This window comes from Marmota flaviventris, chromosome 12 (assembly GCF_047511675.1).
Source record: "Marmota flaviventris isolate mMarFla1 chromosome 12, mMarFla1.hap1, whole genome shotgun sequence".
NCBI classification, from domain to species: domain Eukaryota; kingdom Metazoa; phylum Chordata; class Mammalia; order Rodentia; family Sciuridae; genus Marmota; species Marmota flaviventris.
The window spans coordinates 80,672,932-80,693,880 of NC_092509.1; the positions used below are offsets into that span (position 1 = coordinate 80,672,932).

General features: G+C 36.5%; 1 protein-coding gene across 2 annotated transcripts; it reads left to right on the top strand.

Annotated features, from left to right (window-relative positions):
- Positions 1-10,905: 10,905 nt before the first annotated feature.
- On the top strand, positions 10,906-17,435 carry Znf281 (zinc finger protein 281). Of its 2 annotated transcripts, none has more exons than XM_027945567.2 (2): positions 10,906-10,990; positions 11,213-17,435. In XM_027945567.2, the coding sequence occupies exon 2, from the start codon at positions 11,231-11,233 to the stop codon at positions 13,931-13,933; it is 2,703 nt and encodes a 900-aa protein (XP_027801368.1). In that variant the 5' UTR covers positions 10,906-10,990; positions 11,213-11,230; the 3' UTR covers positions 13,934-17,435. The 2 variants fall into 2 exon arrangements, with proteins under 2 accessions (XP_027801368.1, XP_027801369.1); XM_027945568.2 differs by having other exon boundaries at positions 10,912-10,990; positions 11,217-17,435.
- The last annotated feature ends 3,514 nt before the right edge of the window (positions 17,436-20,949 follow it).

The window sequence follows — 20,949 nt, forward strand, 5'->3', positions numbered from 1 at the left end:
ATGAGGCAGCTACACACTAGGCATGAGTGAGATAATAGCTGTCAGGCGATTAGAGCAGTACATGTATTATACATTCAATAAATGCTGCTCACCAGAATGTACATTCCATCAAGGGCAAGGTCAAGTGTATCTTCAGTGCTTGACATACAATGAGCATTCAATTATAAATTGAATATATTGCTAACTCTATCACCATGTGGCATTTTCAGGTCTTTTCTTACTATGAACATTGATCAAACACCTGCCACAGCAATGACCTTGTGCCAGGTGTTAAAAAAGAATTTTAAGCTCTTTACAAATATTAACTCATTTGATTCCCATACAGCTTCATAAAACAGATAAAATTATCGTGTACATTTTATAGATGATGACACTGAGGAACAGAGAAGTTTAGCAATTTTCCTGCACTCACACAGTCAGTAAGTGGCAGAGCTAGGATGGGACCCTAGAGGGTCTGGTTTCAGATTCTTCTTTTAACTATCTTTCCGGTCTTTTTTTTTTTTTTAAAGAGAGAGAGAGAATCTTTTTTGTAGATGGACTCAACACAATGCCTTTATTTTCATTTAGTGCTGAGAATCGAACCCAGGTCCCGCCCATGCTAGACGAGCACTCTACTGCTGAGCCACAATCCCAGCCCTTTCCTGCTATTTCTTTATAGCTCCTTCATGAAACTCTTCCAGTGGCTTCTCTGAAAACACCCTCTCTTTATTTCTCTGACTTCCCTGGTTCCTTCTGCTCATCTCTGAAGTGTTCACATTTTGCAGAACTCTGTCCAAAGCTTTGGTATTCATTTACTTTTCACACTTGCTAATTGACCTTGGCAATTCCCACACCCAGATCTCTGCCCCAGATATTCTCTGTAAGTCTCAAACTTCCGTGTCCAATTGCCCACGGGATCACATTCAAACTGAACATACATCAAATACATTTCTCACTTTCCCCAACAAACGTGCATGTGTTTCTATTTAATCTTCTTAGGAAATGGTACCACCACCCACCCCATCGCAGAAGTCAGAAATCTGTCTCAGTTCTGTGCTTCTCCCCCCATGTCTAGTCAGTATCCATATCCAATGAATTGCATCTCCTAAATGCCTCTGAATTTTCACAACCATTTCTTTAGTTCTGGTTCTCTTACTGGACTACACAGACCTAACTGGTTGCTAACTCACTGCTTCTAATCTGTGTCACGTTCAGGTTTCTCCCTCATCACTACCAGCTGTTTATTGTTGTGGCTGTTTTTTGCAGTGCTGCGAATCAAACCCAGGGGTTCCTGAGTGCCAGACAAGGGTTCTAGCATTGAGCAACACCCTCAAGCCCAGTTTTGAATATTTTGGAAGATCACAATTTCAAAGCCAGCCTCAGCAACAGTGAAGCACTGGGCAACTCACTGAGACCCTGTCACTAAATAAAATACAAAATAGGGCTGGGGATGTGGCTCAGTGCCCCTGAGTTCAATCCCCAGTACCAAAAAAAAAAAAAAAAAAAAAATTCTCATTACATCACAGTCTCTTTCCAATTTTATCTCCTTCCCTTTTCTTATTTGAAAACTATTTGCTTTGCCAGTTCTGAGCTCCTTGCAGGTAACTGGCTTGCTTGGTGCTCTCCCAACACTGTGCCTTTGCAGATTATTTCTGTGAAACGCTCCTTCCCAGCTGTCTCCCTGATCATTCCTCCTACTTCCTTCAACACATCTTCTGGAAGAAGTATCAAATCAAATGCTTAACACAAAAGAAGCAACTACTTAATGTATTTTAGTTCCCTTTCCACAACCCACCCTCTCCTCCTAGCAAAATTGATTATTTGTTCCAGTGTATGACTTATTCAGTGTATAAGATTCTTTCAGTCTACTAATCATGATGAATATACAATTATTTTAAAAATGTAACTCTTTTGCTAGCCTTCCTGACTGCAAGACCAGGTCCTCACAGGGTGACTGATACCAAATAAGTATTCAGTAAAGGTAAATGAATAATGTAAGAATGATTATGAATTAATCTTATGTGTTTAGTTTTTACTGAGAGTGGATAGGGGATTTTTTTTTTTTTAAGAACTTCAAAGGAAGAGGCAGTGCTTACTGAATTTTCATCGTGTGCTGATCATCAGGCTGTGTAGCTGGCTTCACTGCAATGATAATGTCCAATCCCTTTTATTACAGGATGGGGAAAAGAGGGCTCAGAGAGGTTAAGAACACTGTCCAAAGTCACAGGCCTGGAGTGTGGGAGAGCTGGGAGTATATCCAAGTTTGTTGGACTCTAGATCTTCAGTTTTTTTTTGTGGGGGGGATTGAACTCAGAGGCACTCAACCACCGAGCCACATCCCCAGCCCTATTTTGTGTTTTATTTAGAGAAAGGTCTCACTGAGTTGCTTAGCACCTCGACATTGCTGACGCTGGCTTTGTACTCTTGAATGTCCTGTCTGAGCCTCTGAAGCTACTGGGATTACAAGCGTGAGCCACTGCGCCTGGCCCAGATCTTTAGTTTCTAACCTCTGCACTTTACCACCTCTTTGGATCCTCTTTGTTTCTTCTGCAAAACCTCCACTTAAGATATTCTCCTTTGTGCACACGCCTGTAATCTCAATTACTCAAGAGACTGAGACAGGAGGTATTGCAAGTTCAAGGCCAGCCTGGGCAATTTAGGGAGCCCTGTCAAAATAAAAGTAAAAGGCTTGGGGATACACCTCAGGGAAAAAGTTCCCCTGGGTTCAATGCCCAGTACTGGAAAAAAAAGTGAAACCTACTGGAAGATTGATCCCAAGGGTACTTTACCACTGAGTCACATCCCAGCCCTTTTTATTTTTTATTTTAAGACAGGATCTCACTAAATTGCTTGGGGCCTCGATAAGTTGCTGAGGCTGGCCTTGAATTTGTAATCCTCCTGTCTCTGCCTCCCAAGTCACTGGGATTACAGGCGTGCGCCAAGGGGGGCACTCCTATATGAGTTATGTCTCTGTGTATATGTGTTGTGTATGTTTATATTTAAAAGAAAGAAATCAGAAGCTTAGAAAAAAAAGACAAAAATAATTAAATAATTCTATATGTAATTTCATCATTATTATTATCTATATTTCTCTATAAAGTGGTTATACTAACAAACAGTATACTAACATCTGTAAATACTAATAATATAATTGGAATTATGAATGATAGAAGTGTACTGTGCTGTAAAAAATGAATGAATACATAAATAAATTTTTAAAATACAAAATAAACCCAATAACGAGGTGTGATAATGGTGTACACTTGTAATCCCAGTGACTTGGGAGACTGAGGCAGGAGGATGGCAAATTCAAAGCCAGTCTAGGCAACCTAGTGAAATTCTTAGCAATTTAGCAACACTGTCTCAAAATTTAAAAATCTAAAGGCTAGGGATGTAGCTCACTGGTAAATCCCCCCTAGATTCAATCCCTAGTATCCAAAGTAATAATAATGATAATAATAATAATAAGATAAACCAACTTTAAGGGCTGGGACATAGCTCAGTGGAAAGAGTGATTGTCTAGCATGTATGAGACTCTGGATTCATTCCCAAGCATAAATAAATTAAAAAAATATAAACCTACTTTAAATAAACCAACTCTTTTGTTTAAAATTATTTTAGGCTTTTATTAAAGTAATAGGAATCAAGAAAAAAAATACAATCTTATCCCCAAATCTAATCAGTATTTTATTTATGTATCTTATACAGTTGGCTTTCCATATTTATGGGTTCTATATCCATTGGTTCTGCATCTGCAGATTCAAACAACTTTAGGTCAAAAATATTTTTAAAAACATTATATCTGGGGGCTGGGGTTGTGGCTCAGTGGTAGAGTGCTTGCCTAGCATGCGTGAGGCACTGGTTTTGATCCCTGGCACCACATTAAATAAAAATAAAAACAAATAAAATAAAGATATTGTGCCCATCTATAACACACACACACACACACACACACACACACACACACACACACATATATATATATATATATATATATATATATGTATATATATATATAAAACAGTATATCTGTGCTGAACATATACAGACTTTATTCTTCTCATTATTCCCTTTATGCTTCTCATTATTCCATATATGTGTGTGTGTGCATATGAATGTATATGAAAACACTATACATTAGCTAAACAACCGTTTACATGCATTTATTTTTTGTTAGGTATTATAAGTAATCTAGAGATGATTTAAAGTATATAGGAGGATGCATACATAGTATTATATGCAAATACTATGCCATTTCATAGGAAAGACTTAAGCATCCTCAAATTTCAGTATCCTCGGGGAATGAAGGCTCTAGAAACAATCTCCCATGGATATTGAGCAATAAGCGTGTTTAGATCCTTACCCAAATGCAGATTCTGTCTTCTGCATTTATCGTCATACAATACATGGAATGCCATATTCCACCTCTTCTGTTGATAGCATCACATTTTTCTAGTTTGCCTCTTTCTTGCTTGATTCTGGACTTACCTCTTCTCCTTCTCATCCTTCCCTGTAGGAAACCATGACAGTTCGATGTGCATCCTTGGACATCTTTATCCTGTTTAATCAGTTATTTTTGGAATGAGGAAAGAGAGAAATTTGTTTTTGTTTTACAAAACTGAGAATATGTAATATATAATGTTTTTTCCTCCTGTTTTTCATTTAACAATGCATGGACATGTCTCTAGACCAATAAATAGAGTTCTAACTAATTTTTTTAGCTGCCTAATTTTCTGAAAGATGAAGATGCTACAATTTATTCAACCATTCGTGCATAGAAAGGCATTCGGGTTGTTTTAGTTCTTTGTACACAGTGCTGCAAAGAACAACCTTGTGTACTATTGTTTCTAGGGGATATGGTCCCCAAAATAGGTATTTTTTTTAAATGAAAAGTAGGCTGGAGCACGATTTATAAATAAAGTACACAGAATAATGCCACACATTCAGAGAAATTCAGTAAATCGTGATAATGATGAAAATATTTGACTATGTGGTTACCTAGCAGCCTTTTGATGGGAAAAGATATGTTTCCAAGCAACTGGAAAGTGTATATCATTGAATAAGAATTTGTAAGCAGAGAACAAAAGACAGAACCTGACCCAAAGCAACTGAGAATCATTGTTACAAAGCATATTTCCTGTTGTGCTTCCTAGGCCATCTTAGCCTGGTAGAGTCTGATTACTAGACACTGAGTCCCTAACACTATGAATTAATCAAACTGCTCTATATATTTTTTAAAACAAACCTGAGTTTTAAAAGGTCTCACCAATTGCATTATCTTATGGCTGGTGAGTTAAAGAATTCTAAGGTGTCTAGATTAGGCAGTGTGTGTGAAAGAGCATTACATTAGGAGTTCAACACTAATCTTTGGCTTTGCCAACTTGTCAGCATTGTGGCATAATAATACCATGCTGCTTACTTTGCAGTATTGTAGTGGGTAACAAATGGAATTATGTAAATGAAAGAGCTTTGCGAAAGCTATACATATATTAGCATTGTTAATATTATTCTGATTCTTGAGTAGGCAATGTCCTGTGTACCTAGCACCTTTCCTGTTCTTTGTATCACCAAGAAAGAACATACTACCACTTAAAAGAAGATTGATTTTGTAACAATCATGAACTACGCCATAAAAGTAGGGAACAATCAATAAAAAAAAATAGCAGACTAGACGTCAGCCATTGAGCCCATCTGCAGCTATTGTTCAACGAACTTCCATAACAATGAAAATATTTACAAAGCTGCCTCAGCTTTTAATGTTTCATAGATAAATGAACATGAAATAATGGAGTATGGCTTTTTTTTCCTCTTTCCATTAAGTTTCTATTTTTAACTCCTGTACAGTATCAGATGCAATATCCTGATGTTCTTTTCCTAGTCCTGGCCCCTGCCCATAAAGTACACACATGCTTACAGGAATCCAACCACGCTTTAGATGTTTCCTGCCCAATTACTGTTATTTTTTGTGACTAAAACATTGAAGAAATTGGTGCCTCTATAAATAAATACTCCAAATATATTACAGATGGACATGTCTGTGGATGGAGTAGAAGAAACTACCCATCAGATATGGGGGTTCATTCATTTTAAAAATGTGGTATGCTTCTGGTATCCACTCTTTAGTAGGATAGAGCATTGGTATAAGGAGTTCCAGAAATCTCAATGCCAGTTGAAGATTGGCAGTTGGTTCCTTCCAGCTGTTCTTAAAGGTATTCTCTCTGCAGGGATTTAAAAGTGGCTCATCATTATGGCTTAAGATGTTGATGTGTAGCTGTTTCTATTTTTTATTCTTCCCTTAGAAAAAAATAGGATGTTTTTCTAGTACTGAAGGGTTTATGAAGTTCTGCAGAATTAGACCTAAATAAATTATCATAACTGTCATTAGCTAGTAACAGTGGTGGGGAAAACACCATGTGTGGGGTGTATAATTAAGTTAATTAATTAGTATTTTTATTGTTTTACCTTCTGACTAGTTGTGGCAGCATCAAATGGACACCTCAATAGAGAGGTGCAGAGTCCTTGGAGTGATTTCCAGTTGCAGACTTTTGCATGATCTTTCAAAGCCTTTCTTTTAGGGCTGGCTTATCATGCTGCTGGGTGTACACATGTTGAGGAAAAAGAGAAAAAACTTTCAAGATTGAAACTGCCTGTTTCTAAAATCCTTTTTCAGTTTAAATCCTGTTTCCAAAAGAGAAATTTTCATTGTTGATCATTTTGTGTTAGAGAGAGTTAAGCATATTACAGTATAAGGTATATAGGTGACATGAAAGTGCAGTAAATATGAGACACACTCCATGTTCTCCTCAGTTGACTAAGATGTGAGGGAAAAATGTCATTCTGTTTACTCTCCTTTATTTTAGAGATAACTTATCTTAACAAAAATACATAAATTATAGAAGTGATTACACCTATTATAAAAGGACCTTTTCAATTTTAAGACATCATAACATGTAAACAGCTGGGCTTCTTTACACTTATTTATTTATTTATTTATTGGTACCAGGCTTGAACTCTGGGGCACTCAACCACTGAGCCACATCCCCAGCCCTATTTTGCATTTTATTTAGAGACAGGGTCTCACTGAGTTACTTAGCTCCTGGCTTTTGCTGAGGCTGGCTTTGAATTCGTCATCCTTTTGCCTCAGCCTCCCGACTTGCTGGATTACAGGTGTGCACCACGGAGCTTCTTATATAGAATTCATAATACATGTTGTTCAGTTTTCAGGAAATTTTACTTACTTAGAAAGTCATCTATTGCACAAAGCAAGATATTTCTATCTTATAAATAGAATTAAAGTTTGAGCGACCTTTCAATTTTTTATCTATAAAGCAAAATATGAAATAAAGAATTAAAAATTTTTGAAGAAAGAGGGACTGTTAATTATGTGATGATTTTCACTTAAATTGGAGAAAAAAAAATTTTCCTTGAACTCTCTAGAATCATCTAGAATGGAGCAAACAAGTAGCTTGTAAAAGAGGTGCCATCTAAGCAGCTTGAATTCAGTCTGCAATTCTAGACATCTTGACAAAATCTACTAGAAAGAGGATGGAATTGAGTGTTGGCATTGAGGTTTGGGACGATTTGTATACACAGTGAAAAAAAATGACTGTACTTTAATTTCTTTAAGTTGATGGCCAAAATGAGATGTTTTTGATTATGCAAAACTTTTCATTGATCTTTCTTATTAATACAAATGCATATACTATAATAATGTTGGTTTCTGAAATTATAAAGATAATGATTAAAACTGGAAAGTTTCATTGAACCAACGTATCATATTAATGTAAAATGTTAACAATAGAGGAAACTGGGTGGGGTATAAGTGAACTCTCCTCTCACTTCTATCTTAATTTTTCTGTAAGTCAAAACTTGTTTAAAAAAATGAAGCCCATTAAAAAAGAAATAACAAGAACAAAAATGTTTCTGTTTTACATGACCACCTTGTTCTAGAACTGTTTATCTGTAAGATGTAAGTATTCTGAGGTAAAATAAATATTAAAATATTCTTATAATATTTTCCTTTCGAAGCCCCCTGTTCCTGCTGATGGGCAGAACCACAGACTCTGGGACAGGAGTTCCCTGGGTTTCTCCTTTTCTAGCAAAGCAATAAATCTTCTTTTTCCTTTTTCTCAAAAATATTTTTTTTCTTTTGAAAATATGCTATTTAACTATTTGGACCATTTCCAGATTTAGACCAAACTCCTATTTTATGTTTGGTTTATTAGTACCTAACAAAATAATACCAACATTCATTTTTATTTTCTCCCCAGACAAAAACATGGCAAAATTTCCTGTTCCATATCATCTCTAATAAGTTTAAGCACATCATTTATTTACTTATAGACATTAAGATTTTTAGGTTTAAAAGTGAGAATTAATTGTACATACAATCAATTAAGCATTCTCTAAAGCTGAAAACTAATAAGTAGCAATTCTTGGGAAACTTTACTACATATAGGATACAAAAAAATCTATGTACTTCACAAAAGCTAATGATATGAAATCTTATGTCAATTTCTTATCTTAATTTGAACTGGTATTTTAAATATCATTTTAAAAATTACTCATACTTATTACCTTAAGTTTATCTTGTTAGTGTTTTAGGTTTGGTAGTGTATGTGTGTGTGTGTGTGTGTGTGTGTGTGTGTGTGTGTGCAGTGCTGGGGATAAAGCCCAGGGCCTATTATATGACAGGTCAAGTGCTCTACCACTGAGCTGTGCCTCCAGCCCCGGAGAGTTTCATAGTAATTTTTGTATTTTTACCCTACCAAAGATTGTAACAAATATATTCCACTTGCTGCAGTCTAAAACAACACTTAGTAATACTAATTCTTAGTGCTATTAATATTAATTACTTTGATGGCATTTTTTCTGAGTTTAATTTTCTCATCACCCAGCTATCTTTCAGAGCGTGATATTTTGATTTTCCTAATTACTATTCCATGTACTTGAGATGGCATTTTCTACTTCTAAAAAATTGAATAGCACAACCATTGTAAGTGATGTGCTGGTATGTTATCATATAAATGCTCAAGGTACAGCTTCTAATGTTGAAAAATAGGAAAATAAATTGACCTTGATGAAGTGTGTCTTCTTTTGTCTCTTCCCAGGAAAGTTTATTTCAGGTATTTCTACTGCTGAAATGATTAGCGTTAACAGCTTTTCCCCTCCATTTTATTTTACAGGGACTCTTCATCTTCCTGATATATGGGGTGTACAACACAGAGGTAAGTCTGCTTGGAGTATCTCAAGGCTGACAGAGTGAATGAGAGAAATGACAGGTTTCTTATCTTGATAACTGAGGAACAAAGTTGGCTTTTCATATGAGTGTCCTACTGCCCTTCATGCTTGGACTAGCTTATATGCATCCGAGCTTACTATTAAACACTGACACCCTGAATAAAGGGACAGCCTCATTTCTCACAGGCATTGACTAATATTTTACTACTGCCTGGAGTTCTTGAATTTTCAGCCTTTAACACTTAGCTATACTTGACAATATTAAAGTTTCAGTTTAAATGGTGGAATGCTTATATGTCATTGCATGGAGTTAGCGAAGTACAATTATTTCTTATCTCAAAATGTTCATCAAATATTGTCTTTTAAGTTTTTCAGGAAAACTCAGAGAGTCCCATAAGTATTAGTAAATAATATTTATGGTTTCAATTGTGAAATTTCTTCAGAGAAGTTATTTGCAAACCCTAATTATGATAAGTTATTTAGCTAAGGAAATATTATAAGAAAATGGACTTATAATTTCATCAAGAAAATATACTATGTAAATAAACTATTGTCATAACTCTAGTTCTTTTATTAAAATTTTCTGTGGTCTATAAATACCCTCAGGGAAGTTGCTGGTTTAGATTTCTGCATGCTTATAATGAAAGTGTCTTTTCTAGGGACTGATTAAATGCTTATTTTTGTTTGTTTGTTTTGTTGATATAACTTTGATTTCAACATTTTACTTTATACTTTTCCCTTAACAGAAAATTTTGTGATTTTGCATTAATTTGTAGGAATTCTATATTAAAGAGGAAAGAATGGATCCAAGCAGAGAACTTATAAGGGCCTGCTGGACAATGTTTCACAAATAATATAAAGGTCAGACAGCAATATAACGTGGCAAATAGATTCCTTAGGTAGAATGAAAAGGTATGTGAACATTTAAATAACATGTGATGCTGATGAAGTAAGTGTGTGGGTGTATTTTACAGGACAGCTGCACCTGGATTACACACGGTTTCCCTTTCCAGTAGCCTTCAGGTAGGTTGGCAGTAAGACAAAAAAAAAATTTTTTTTTTTTGCAACGGTACCTCTATTGCGGTTTCAAAGTAGATTCCTCCTCTAAATGCAAAGGATGCTGATTATTAGTGTTTCCAAACTAAAAGGGATAATAGAGATATCAACAATAAATGTTGGGCATTGAAGTTTAAGGCTTTTAGATAGAATTAAAGGTGCCTTAAGTGATCCACTTTGGGGTTTGTATTTTGGTTCAATACCTGGATTGCAAACCCTAAAGTGAAGAAATCCCCAAAGTTCAGTCCTCAGTTTTCCTCACCTTCTCCTCCAACCCCTTTCTCTGCAGCTCCCACGCCACGCTGCAGTACGGATGCCCCCTCCCCCGCCCCAACTTCCCGCCCCTTGGGTTCCACCTCCTGAGCGTCTTTCCCCCAGAAGCCCTCAACAACTTGCGTCTCCTTCAGTGTAGTCCACCAATCATGTCTATTCTCCTCGGAAGCCCCTTTCAGTAGGGTTCCAAATCCCCGCCCCTCCTACCCTGGTGTCCCTCAACTCCGCCCAACCGCCCCAGTGATTGACAGGCAGGCCGGGCGGAAACTGCGGCGCAGGCGCCGTGAGTCCGTAGAGCTCCCCTCTGGTCGGGTCGAGGAGTTCCCAGCAGACACCGCGCCGCGGCTGCGCAGTACAGGGGAGGCTTTTAATTCCATTGTGGAGAGGACGGCGTTATTTTTATTAACTGGAGGCGACGGCGGCTGCGGCGGCGGCGGGACCCGTAAGTGTTGCCGGTGGGTCCGGGAGGAAGTGGTCGAGGCTCGGGGAAGAGTCACAGGGCCTTGCGTGCCGGTGCCGGAGGCGACGGGACTGGGAATTAGTGCTGGGCGCGTTGCGGTCTGGGCGGCGGCGCGGCGGGGTCCTGAGCGCTGCGGTGGTCCCGGCCCGGGGCCCGGTTCCACCTCCTTTCCTCCCTCTTCCCTCTTCCCCCTCCTCTCCTCAGCCAGGCCACCTCCGGGGTATGAAAATCGGCAGCGGGTTCCTGAGTGGCGGCGGTGGTACGGGCAGTAGCGGTGGTAGCGGCTCCGGCGGCAGCGGCGGCGGCGGCGGCGGCGGCAGCAGCAGCGGCAACAGCGGCAGCAACAGCAGGAGAGCAGAGATGGAGCCCACCTTTCCCCAGGGTATGGTTATGTTCAACCACCGGCTTCCCCCGGTCACCAGCTTCACACGGCCGGCGGGGTCGGCCGCCCCTCCCCCGCAGTGCGTGTTATCCTCCTCTACCTCCGCAGCCCCGGCCGCTGAGCCCCCCCCTCCGCCAGCCCCGGACATGACTTTCAAGAAGGAGCCGGCGGCGTCAGCCGCGGCCTTCCCTTCGCAGAGGACCTCCTGGGGATTCTTGCAGTCTTTGGTTAGCATCAAGCAGGAGAAACCCGCGGATCCTGAGGAACAGCAGTCCCACCACCACCATCACCACCACCACTATGGGGGGCTGTTCGCTGGAGCTGAAGAGAGATCTCCAGGCCTAGGAGGAGGGGAAGGGGGGAGCCACGGCGTCATCCAGGACCTCAGTATTCTCCACCAGCATGTCCAGCAGCAACCAGCCCAGCACCACCGTGATGTATTACTGAGCAGCAGTAGCAGGACTGATGACCATGGCAACGAGGAGCCAAAGCAGGACACTAATGTCAAAAAGGCAAAGAGGCCAAAGCCAGAATCTCAGGGAATCAAAGCCAAGAGGAAGCCAAGTGCATCTTCCAAACCTTCTTTGGTTGGTGATGGAGAAGGTGCCATCCTCTCCCCAAGTCAGAAACCTCATATCTGTGATCACTGTAGTGCTGCTTTCCGAAGCTCCTATCACCTGCGGAGACATGTCCTCATTCATACAGGAGAAAGACCTTTTCAGTGCAGCCAGTGTAGTATGGGTTTCATTCAGAAATATCTACTGCAGAGACATGAGAAAATTCATAGTAGAGAGAAGCCCTTTGGATGTGATCAATGCAGCATGAAGTTTATTCAGAAGTACCATATGGAGAGACACAAGAGGACACATAGTGGAGAAAAGCCATATAAGTGTGACACTTGCCAACAGTATTTTTCAAGGACTGATAGATTGTTGAAGCACAGGCGCACATGTGGTGAAGCCATAGCGAAAGGAGCCGCTAGTGCAGAACCTGGGTCATCAAACCATAACAATATGGGTAATCTGGCTGTGTTGTCTCAGGGAAATACAAGTTCTTCAAGGAGAAAATCAAAATCAAAAAGCATAGCTATTGAAAATAAGGAACATAAAACTGGTAAAACAAATGAATCACAAATTTCAAATAATATAAACATGCAGAGTTATTCAGTAGAAATGCCTACTGTGTCTTCCAGTGGAGGCATAATTGGCACTGGTATAGATGAACTACAGAAAAGGGTGCCAAAATTGATCTTTAAGAAAGGAAGCAGAAAGAATACAGATAAAAGCTACCTTAATTTTGTGTCACCATTACCAGACATAGTTGGACAGAAATCCTTGTCTGGGAAACCAAGTGGCTCACTTGGTATAGTATCAAATAATAGTGTGGAGACCATTAGTCTTCTCCAAAGTACAAGTGGTAAACAAGGTCAAATAAGTAGTAATTATGATGATGCCATGCAGTTTTCAAAGAAAAGAAGATATTTACCAACTGCCAGCAGCAACAGTGCCTTTTCTATAAATGTAGGACACATGGTCTCCCAACAGTCAGTCATTCAGTCTGCAGGTGTCAGTGTTTTGGACAGTGAGGCGCCATTGTCACTTATTGACTCTTCAGCACTAAATGCTGAAATTAAGTCTTGTCATGACAAGTCTGGAATTCCTGATGAGGTTTTACAAAGTCTTTTGGATCAATACTCCAACAAATCAGAAAGCCAGAAAGAGGATCCTTTCAATATAACAGAACCCCGAGTGGATTTACACACCTCAGGAGAACACTCAGAATTGGTTCAAGAAGAAAATTTGAGCCCAGGCACCCAAACACCTTCAAATGATAAAACAAACATGTTGCAAGAATACTCCAAATACCTCCAGCAGGCTTTTGAAAAATCTACTAACGCAGGTTTTACTCTTGGACATGGTTTCCAATTTGTCAGTTTGTCTTCACCTCTCCACAACCACACTTTATTTCCAGAAAAACAAATATACACTACATCTCCTTTGGAGTGTGGTTTCGGCCAATCTGTTACCTCAGTGTTGCCATCTTCATTGCCAAAGCCTCCTTTTGGGATGTTGTTTGGATCTCAACCAGGTCTTTATTTATCTGCTTTGGATGCTACACATCAGCAGCTGACACCTTCCCAGGAGCTGGATGATCTGATAGATTCTCAGAAGAATTTAGAGACTTCATCAGCCTTCCAGTCTTCATCTCAGAAATTGACTAGCCAGAAGGAACAACAGAAAAACTTAGAGTCCTCAACAAGTTTTCAGATTCCATCTCAGGAGTTAGCTAGCCAGATAGATCCTCAGAAAGACATAGAGCCTAGAACAACGTACCAGATTGAGAACTTTGCACAAGCATTTGGTTCTCAGTTTAAGTCGGGCAGCAGGGTGCCAATGACCTTTATCACTAACTCTAATGGAGAAGTGGACCATAGAGTAAGGACTTCAGTGTCAGATTTCTCAGGGTATACAAATATGATGTCTGATGTAAGTGAGCCATGTAGTACAAGAGTAAAGACACCCACCAGCCAAAGTTACAGGTAAGGTCCCAGAAGTGACCAGGCTGGGGGTCTTCTAATGTAATTTTGTTTTATTTTGAGAACACTGCCATTGGAATGTTTCTACACGATCCTATTAAGAATAATGTAATGCCCTTTCAATGCAACTTTTCATATTTAGTTTATTTTGTTAGTGTGATTTTAGCTCTGTTTGTATTATGATTTTTAATCAAAATCAATAGATTAAAAATAGTTTGACATTCAAAGTGACAATGTTTAGCAATCAAATTTACATGTATAGATTGTCAGGGAATAGCCCAAAACTTTTAAATGCAAAAAAAAAAAAAAAAAAAAAAAAAAAAAAAAAAATCCCAAAAAAAGAAAAACAAAACAAAACAAAAAAAACCTAAAAAAACAAAAATCAAAAAACAAAAACTACAAAAAAACAAAACAAAAAAAAAACTTTGTTGCTAGGATTAAGGTTATTCTAATTGCTTTACTCTCAGGAAAGTGTAATAACGCATGGGAATTCTGTACGTTATCACCGTAATGGAATATCCAATTTACAAATAGTATGATATACATTTCATCATTTAAGTAAGGGATCGAAAACATTTCAAATTGCTCTTTCTGGGCTGGTATAATATATATTTCATCATTTAAGTAAGGGATCGAAAACATTTCAAATTGCTATCTCCATCTGGGCTGATTCAAAATTCTGAGATTGTTGGCTACCTAATATTTTGTTGCAGCTTTTTAATGTACTCTGAACTTCCAAACCACATTTCATTCCAGCCTGGTAGAACAAATTTTCTTGGATCTTTGATCAAAGCCTGGAATGATAGCTTTAATAAAAGGAGAAGAAAAAAAAAAAAAAAAAAAGCATCCTCTAGTTATCCCAACTATAACAAGGCTGTAGTTCCATTAAGTGATTCTATTGACATCTAGTACAATGTTGAAGCCCAAGTGGTTGGTGGGTTCCAGTTTTAGAACCCAAGTTGGAATCACATAATTCATTGAAATTTGGGGTATGCATTATTTATTATACATGGCCTGGAAAACATTCTTTTATTGTGTTGTTATTATATTACCTTCACTTATGTGTTTTGGTTTTTGTTAACCTATCCTCTTAAGAGTTCTGGGCCTGCTTTGTTCCCTCTTCTCCCTATCATTTTAGAATGATAAGTAATTGATTATGCATTTAAATGCCTTATGGCATCCAAATACTAAACAGTAGGTTAAACATCCTCAACCTCACTTTTTTTTTTTTAAAGCAAACCCCATATGGATATCTATGTGTAATAAAACTGCATGGACTCAGAACTATAGATTTTAATAGGGTTGTGATTCCACCTGGTGACATAACTCATGAGGGATAAGAGTGTGTATTTAATAATGACATCAGAACCTCTTTGTGAAATTGCAGCCTTTAATGTACATTTTTAAAGGAGGGTGTGTTAGTCAGTATTGTACAGGGGGTCTTGTAAAGTCATCAAAACTTGCTATGAACGCTAATTGCCATTTAAAGCTACTGATAGGCAGTGGCTCTGCTCTAAACCACTTTTTAGCAATTGTATTTTTTTCCTGATTATATTTTTTAATGTACTTTGATGTTTATGCTGATGAGTTTTTTATGTACTTTTGGTGATGTTTCAGTCTTATGTACTCTTCTGACGTCAGAAAAGTACCACTGGTTGTTTGCAGTCTTATTGTGTAATCAGCCTACCACAGGCTTCCATGTATAATAAAGTAATTAATATTGTGCAAGTGTAAAACACTTCTGTTATAAAAGCAGTGTTTGGAAAATAAGAAATTATTAAAAATGGTTACAAAATACTAGTTAATTTCCTTTCCCCATGTTCCTCCCTTTAGCTTTTTAGCAGCTACAGGGTCACCAACTTGTCATTGAAATATTTTTAGAAAATGTGTTTAATCCTCTTAAATACATTCAGTACTAAAAGTCTGTATTTCTTATTTCAGTAAGTGCGGTAAGTTCTGTTGGGTACAGAGTACAAGCTGTAATTAAAGGATGGAGAGAACCTTTACCACTGTATCTCTTAAGCTGTATGATTTTTCTCCAGTTTTTTTTTGTCTGTTTTATACAGGTTTTGAATTTCTTTAACTTTTATTGTGTGTACTGAATACTGCATATGTATTATTCTGATTGTTTGCTCTAGTTTACTACCAATAAAAGTCCTGTTAATCACAAAATTGAAGAAAGGAGATATCACTTTAATCAGACACATTTTTCAGAGTTTTCTATGGACTACATTTCATAAAATAGTCACATTAATGGTATAACCTGCAATTTAGGAACTTGCATTTTTATTGTATTTAAAGAGTATTTTATGTTTCTAGGTTTATTTTATTTGAAAATGGGTTAAATATTTTGTTGGAGGTGCACAAAAATATGGAAGAATAAAAGTCTAATATGTGAATTAGAACATGTTTTAATGAATTTGATTAGCCACCCTAAATATTACTCTTGAGAGATTACTGTCAGAGGCTTTATTTTTAAATCAATATTTTAAATCCAATACTTTTGGTTCAAGGTGCATCCTTTTTTGCCTCAGGTTATTTTAAAATGACAGGATAACATGTATAAATGGTCTTCAGCATTTTTGGTAAGAAAAAAGTAGTGTTAAGTCAAAATTAACTTACAAATTGAAAGTATAGGTATTAGGGAAGATGCAGAAAAGGTGCTTCTGGACTCATGATGTGGCTCAGTGGTAGAGTACTTGTCTAGCACACATGAAGCTCTGGGTTTCTATCCATAGCAGTAAAAGAAAAAAATGTGTCCAAGGTAAATATGTTAACTTTTAAAGATGAACGAGAAGTTGGCTTAGACATCTGAGGTCATGAGGAAATTATGCTCTGATATTTTGTGGCCACAAATGTTGAGGTATTAGGAATAAAATATTGAAGAGTAGAATAGGTCTTGGATGTTTTGCTTCTTAAATATATGATAGTATTTTAGGGAAATGATTAATCATGTATATTAAGCATAAGCATGTGCCCATATGATTAGGAAATAATATAGATTAATTATCTGTTGGTATTATTTCCAGATTTAATTGTTTTCTTGAACTCATTGTTAAGCAGTCTTCACTGCTTTGAATAAAAATTTAATTTCATTTCATTGATTCTGCATTGAAATCAAATTCTTAATTTCCCTGTACAGATGATTTATTCCCCTCCTGAAGATTAGTCCTAACAAGTTAATTTTTTTTTAACCCACCCCACTACCTTTTTTTCTTTTGTGGAATATCTGTGTCTGAATTTGATCATTTTAAAATTAAAGATTTTTGCTTTTAACATGTTGGAAACAGTGCTTTGGATTTCTATTTTGCTACTATAAATTCAGAATGACTAACATAATTTGGCAATTGATGGTTAGTAATTTGTGAGGTAATTTAATAATGAGAACAAAAATGTGGAAAAGAAATCTGTGCTTCAAGTTTTTAATTGCAAAGATATAAATATTTCTGTATTTAGCTTTCTGTGTTAACAGTTATCATATAAGAGAGATAAAAGTTTTTTTTCTGGTATCTGGTAGTTTGTAATCATTTGCCTTCATTTAGTATCCTTTAAATCTGAACTGGGTTCAATTTGAGTGATATGGCCTTGTGAAGGCATATATTGTTAAACACAAGTTCCTCTTTAAAAAAAAGTTACTGTTTGAACTTCCAGCTCCTATTTTTAGAGTAAAACACCTGAAGATTCATTTTCTGAATGTAGTGATTTTCTTATTTTCTGTGATACATAATGATAGATTTCAGTTTTAAAATGTGATACAAAATTCCTTTGTTAGTGCTATGATATGATCCATGCATCATGTTTCTTGAGGTTGTGTCAGTAATGTTCCACATACGTTTTTGTTATGGGATCTCTCCTGGTATTTAAGAAGAGAGATCGCTAGTGGTTTGCTAATTTATTTGTACCATCTATGAGATGATAAAAGAGTTCCTGATAAAAGATTTTTGAGGGAAATTGTGTTCTTATTATACTTTTATGTCCTTAATAATTTATTATATAAAATGAACATTAGCATGAAGAGAGCATCTTGGAATTCTGTAGATTTGCCCATGATCAAAAAATTATAAAGAAAAAAAAAACTTATCTGTAAGACTGTACTTAATTTTTAAAGAGATTATTATGATTATAAAGAGGACATACACTTAAAATTGTCTCTGCTTTCTTTGTATTTGTTTTGCTTTTTTAAAACAATACTGGCTATAACTGAGTGTGGACTAATTTAAGTAGATTCTGTCTAAATTCTTAATGCATCTTTGGCCCATACAAGGAAATTCTTGACATTTTAGTCCTTACAGACTCTGGGGATAGCTAATAGAATTGTCTCCCTAGGTCCATACATTATCAGGAATATATCTGCACATGAAAATTAACAAGTCAATCTACATGCTTAATGAGGCTCTGAAAAAAATTTCTTATCTGTGGACCCCAGGTTAAGAATCTCTTTCTTAGAAGACTGCCTAAATACTGAAACATATTTTAATTATACAGGTAATTAGAGAATCAATGCCTAAACTGAAAATCATCAAATATTCAGGTGACTTTTAACCCTTTCTGCATTCAGCTAATTAGCATTTGTAGACTACATTTAGATTACTTGCAGCCACATAGTTTTATGATGAGCTGATCAAATAATGAACTGAATAGAATTTATAATTCTTTGCATACTTTCTCATCTGATAACTACCATATGGATTCTAGATTTAAGGTAATTCAGTATTTTCCATTAACAAATGTGGTAAATCTATAATAATTAACTACTGAAGTTCCTGTGCACAGAAGTAGATTCCCAGATAAGTATTGGCAAAAATAACATCACACCCAACCCATACCATTTTACCTAGGAGTAGTAATAACTGAATTCTTTATATCATAAAGACTATACTTAATATAGCTGGAGTGTGACTATTGAGGTTGATGTATACTGTACAAGATAAGACTTGCAAACCCTGTTATGTGTTGAAATAGGTAACTCTTGGAAAATATAGCTAAATAACTGGAAATGTTTAATGATTTAAGCCTTACCCTCTAAAAGGGAAAATTTATTCCCTGTGTTTGTAGAGAATGAAAGAATATTGGGTAGGGGTTGAGTGTTAAGGAAGGTAAGGGATATCTTAAATGTATTCAAAGAAAGGAGTTTTGAAGGAAATGTAAAATTTACCCCAATCTTATTAGTAGTCTTGGAGAATTTGACCAAAAGGGTAAAGGAGATCTTTGGTTGAAAACTTGTTTTATTTTGTCATTCTTTTAGTTCAGACTTATTTTGGTGCTTTAGTTTGTTATGAACTTTAGTACTATTGTGGAACAATTAATAAATAACTCTTAATAGACAACTGTGGTGAACTTCTGTTTACATTACCAATCTAGGAAAAAGATGAGTAATCTTCATGTTTATATATTAAATCTTTTCTTTAGTAGCTCATGAGATTACACAGCTTTCATTGATTGGTGAGAATTTTAACTCTTCTTTACCAACACAATCAAAATTATTGTTATATGTGATCAAATGAATATATGCAGAATTTAGGAATTAAGACCAAAGCTCTGAATCTTCATCCCCCATTCACCAAAATGAATTTACAAGTACAGTGTATAAAGGCACGTTGTGTTATGACAGGAAAAGTGTGAGTAATTGTCAAGAGTTGGAAAGCCTTAATTATTTTTAAGTTTTGCCTTAATAAGTGTTTCTCAGTTTTAACTGGTGACTAGTTCATTTGTGTATTCCACCACAGGTAAGAATCTTGTTTTAGAAGCATTATCTATTGGAAAGTTAAAGTTTTAAATGAGAACTAAGTTTTCGTCTTGAGTTTGGCATAAATGCAGTTTTTTAAGTCTGAAAGTAACATTTTCAGATTTGATTTTTAAGAGTGAATTGCAAAATTGACAAGATCAGCAGTATAACCATTTTGTTTGGTTGTGCATAAAAAACTAGGCTCTTCCTACAAGGAAGCCAAATGCAAACATTTGAGAGATAGAGTTCCTTCTTTGGGGTGGATAATGAGAACTGTAAATGAGTATCATTGTGGGTCTCCATGAATAGACAACCCATGACCTTAATCAGTTTAGTGGTGGAGCTGCAAAGTCTTTCTGAGACTTGCAGTTTCTTAGTGGCCCCAAACAAAAATGATTAGTATAGATTAGAAAACTGAGGTGAGACCTAAAGTTTTCATCTTACAAGTAACCATAGCAATAAAAACTTTAAAAAATGTTTGCATTTAGTACCAAATATGAAAATTTTTCCTCTTTTTTCTTTTTTTTTAAACTTTTTTTTTATTGGTTGCTCAAAACTTTACAATCATCTTAACATATATCATACATTTGATTCAAATGGGGTATGAATTCTTATTTTTACTACGTGTACAAATTGCAGGGTCACATTGGTTATACTCACATTTATACATACTGCCATACTAGTGTCTACATGAGACAATTGATCGAGGGGCTGTTCTGTCTATGGAGTGATCAACTTTGCTGCCTAGATACTCAGCCTTGTGGGGTATACACCTTCTATATGAGACAGTGCAATAAGTGCTTGTTTATAGTCCTTAAGAAAGAAAATGAAAGCAAAATAAGGTTCATAGAACCTCATAAATGCATTAAAATTTTAAAAAATTGGTCTTGTATTGCTTTCCACTTTTGTTCATAGTAGCCTTTCAAAGAACATCTTAGCATCATCTTACTATGTTAAAGATTATATTGTTTGCAAGATAAATTATCTGGGAATTTTAATTTAGATACGGAGGACAGCTGCAGAAATCCCAAATGTTTAATTATTTTATGAAGTCCACTAAAATATTCTATACCCAGTCATATTTGGAATAGTTGACTATTTTTGAGTGTGTGTGTGAGCAAATTTATGTTGGTAATTTAATCTCTTAAAGACTTGGTTTAAAAGTTTTACAAAGGTAATCCAAAACCATTACACTCTAGCTATTTAAATTGCCTCTTATTTTTAGTAAGCAAAAAATTAGGTTATGGCTTCACTTAACATAGATCAGGATTTATCTGAAGAAATATAAAAATCTGATA

Bases quoted from the DNA above. Each gene is read 5' to 3' on its own strand.
- Znf281 (XM_027945567.2), top strand. From the start codon at position 11,231: ATGAAAATCGGCAGCGGGTTCCTGAGTGGCGGCGGTGGTACGGGCAGT.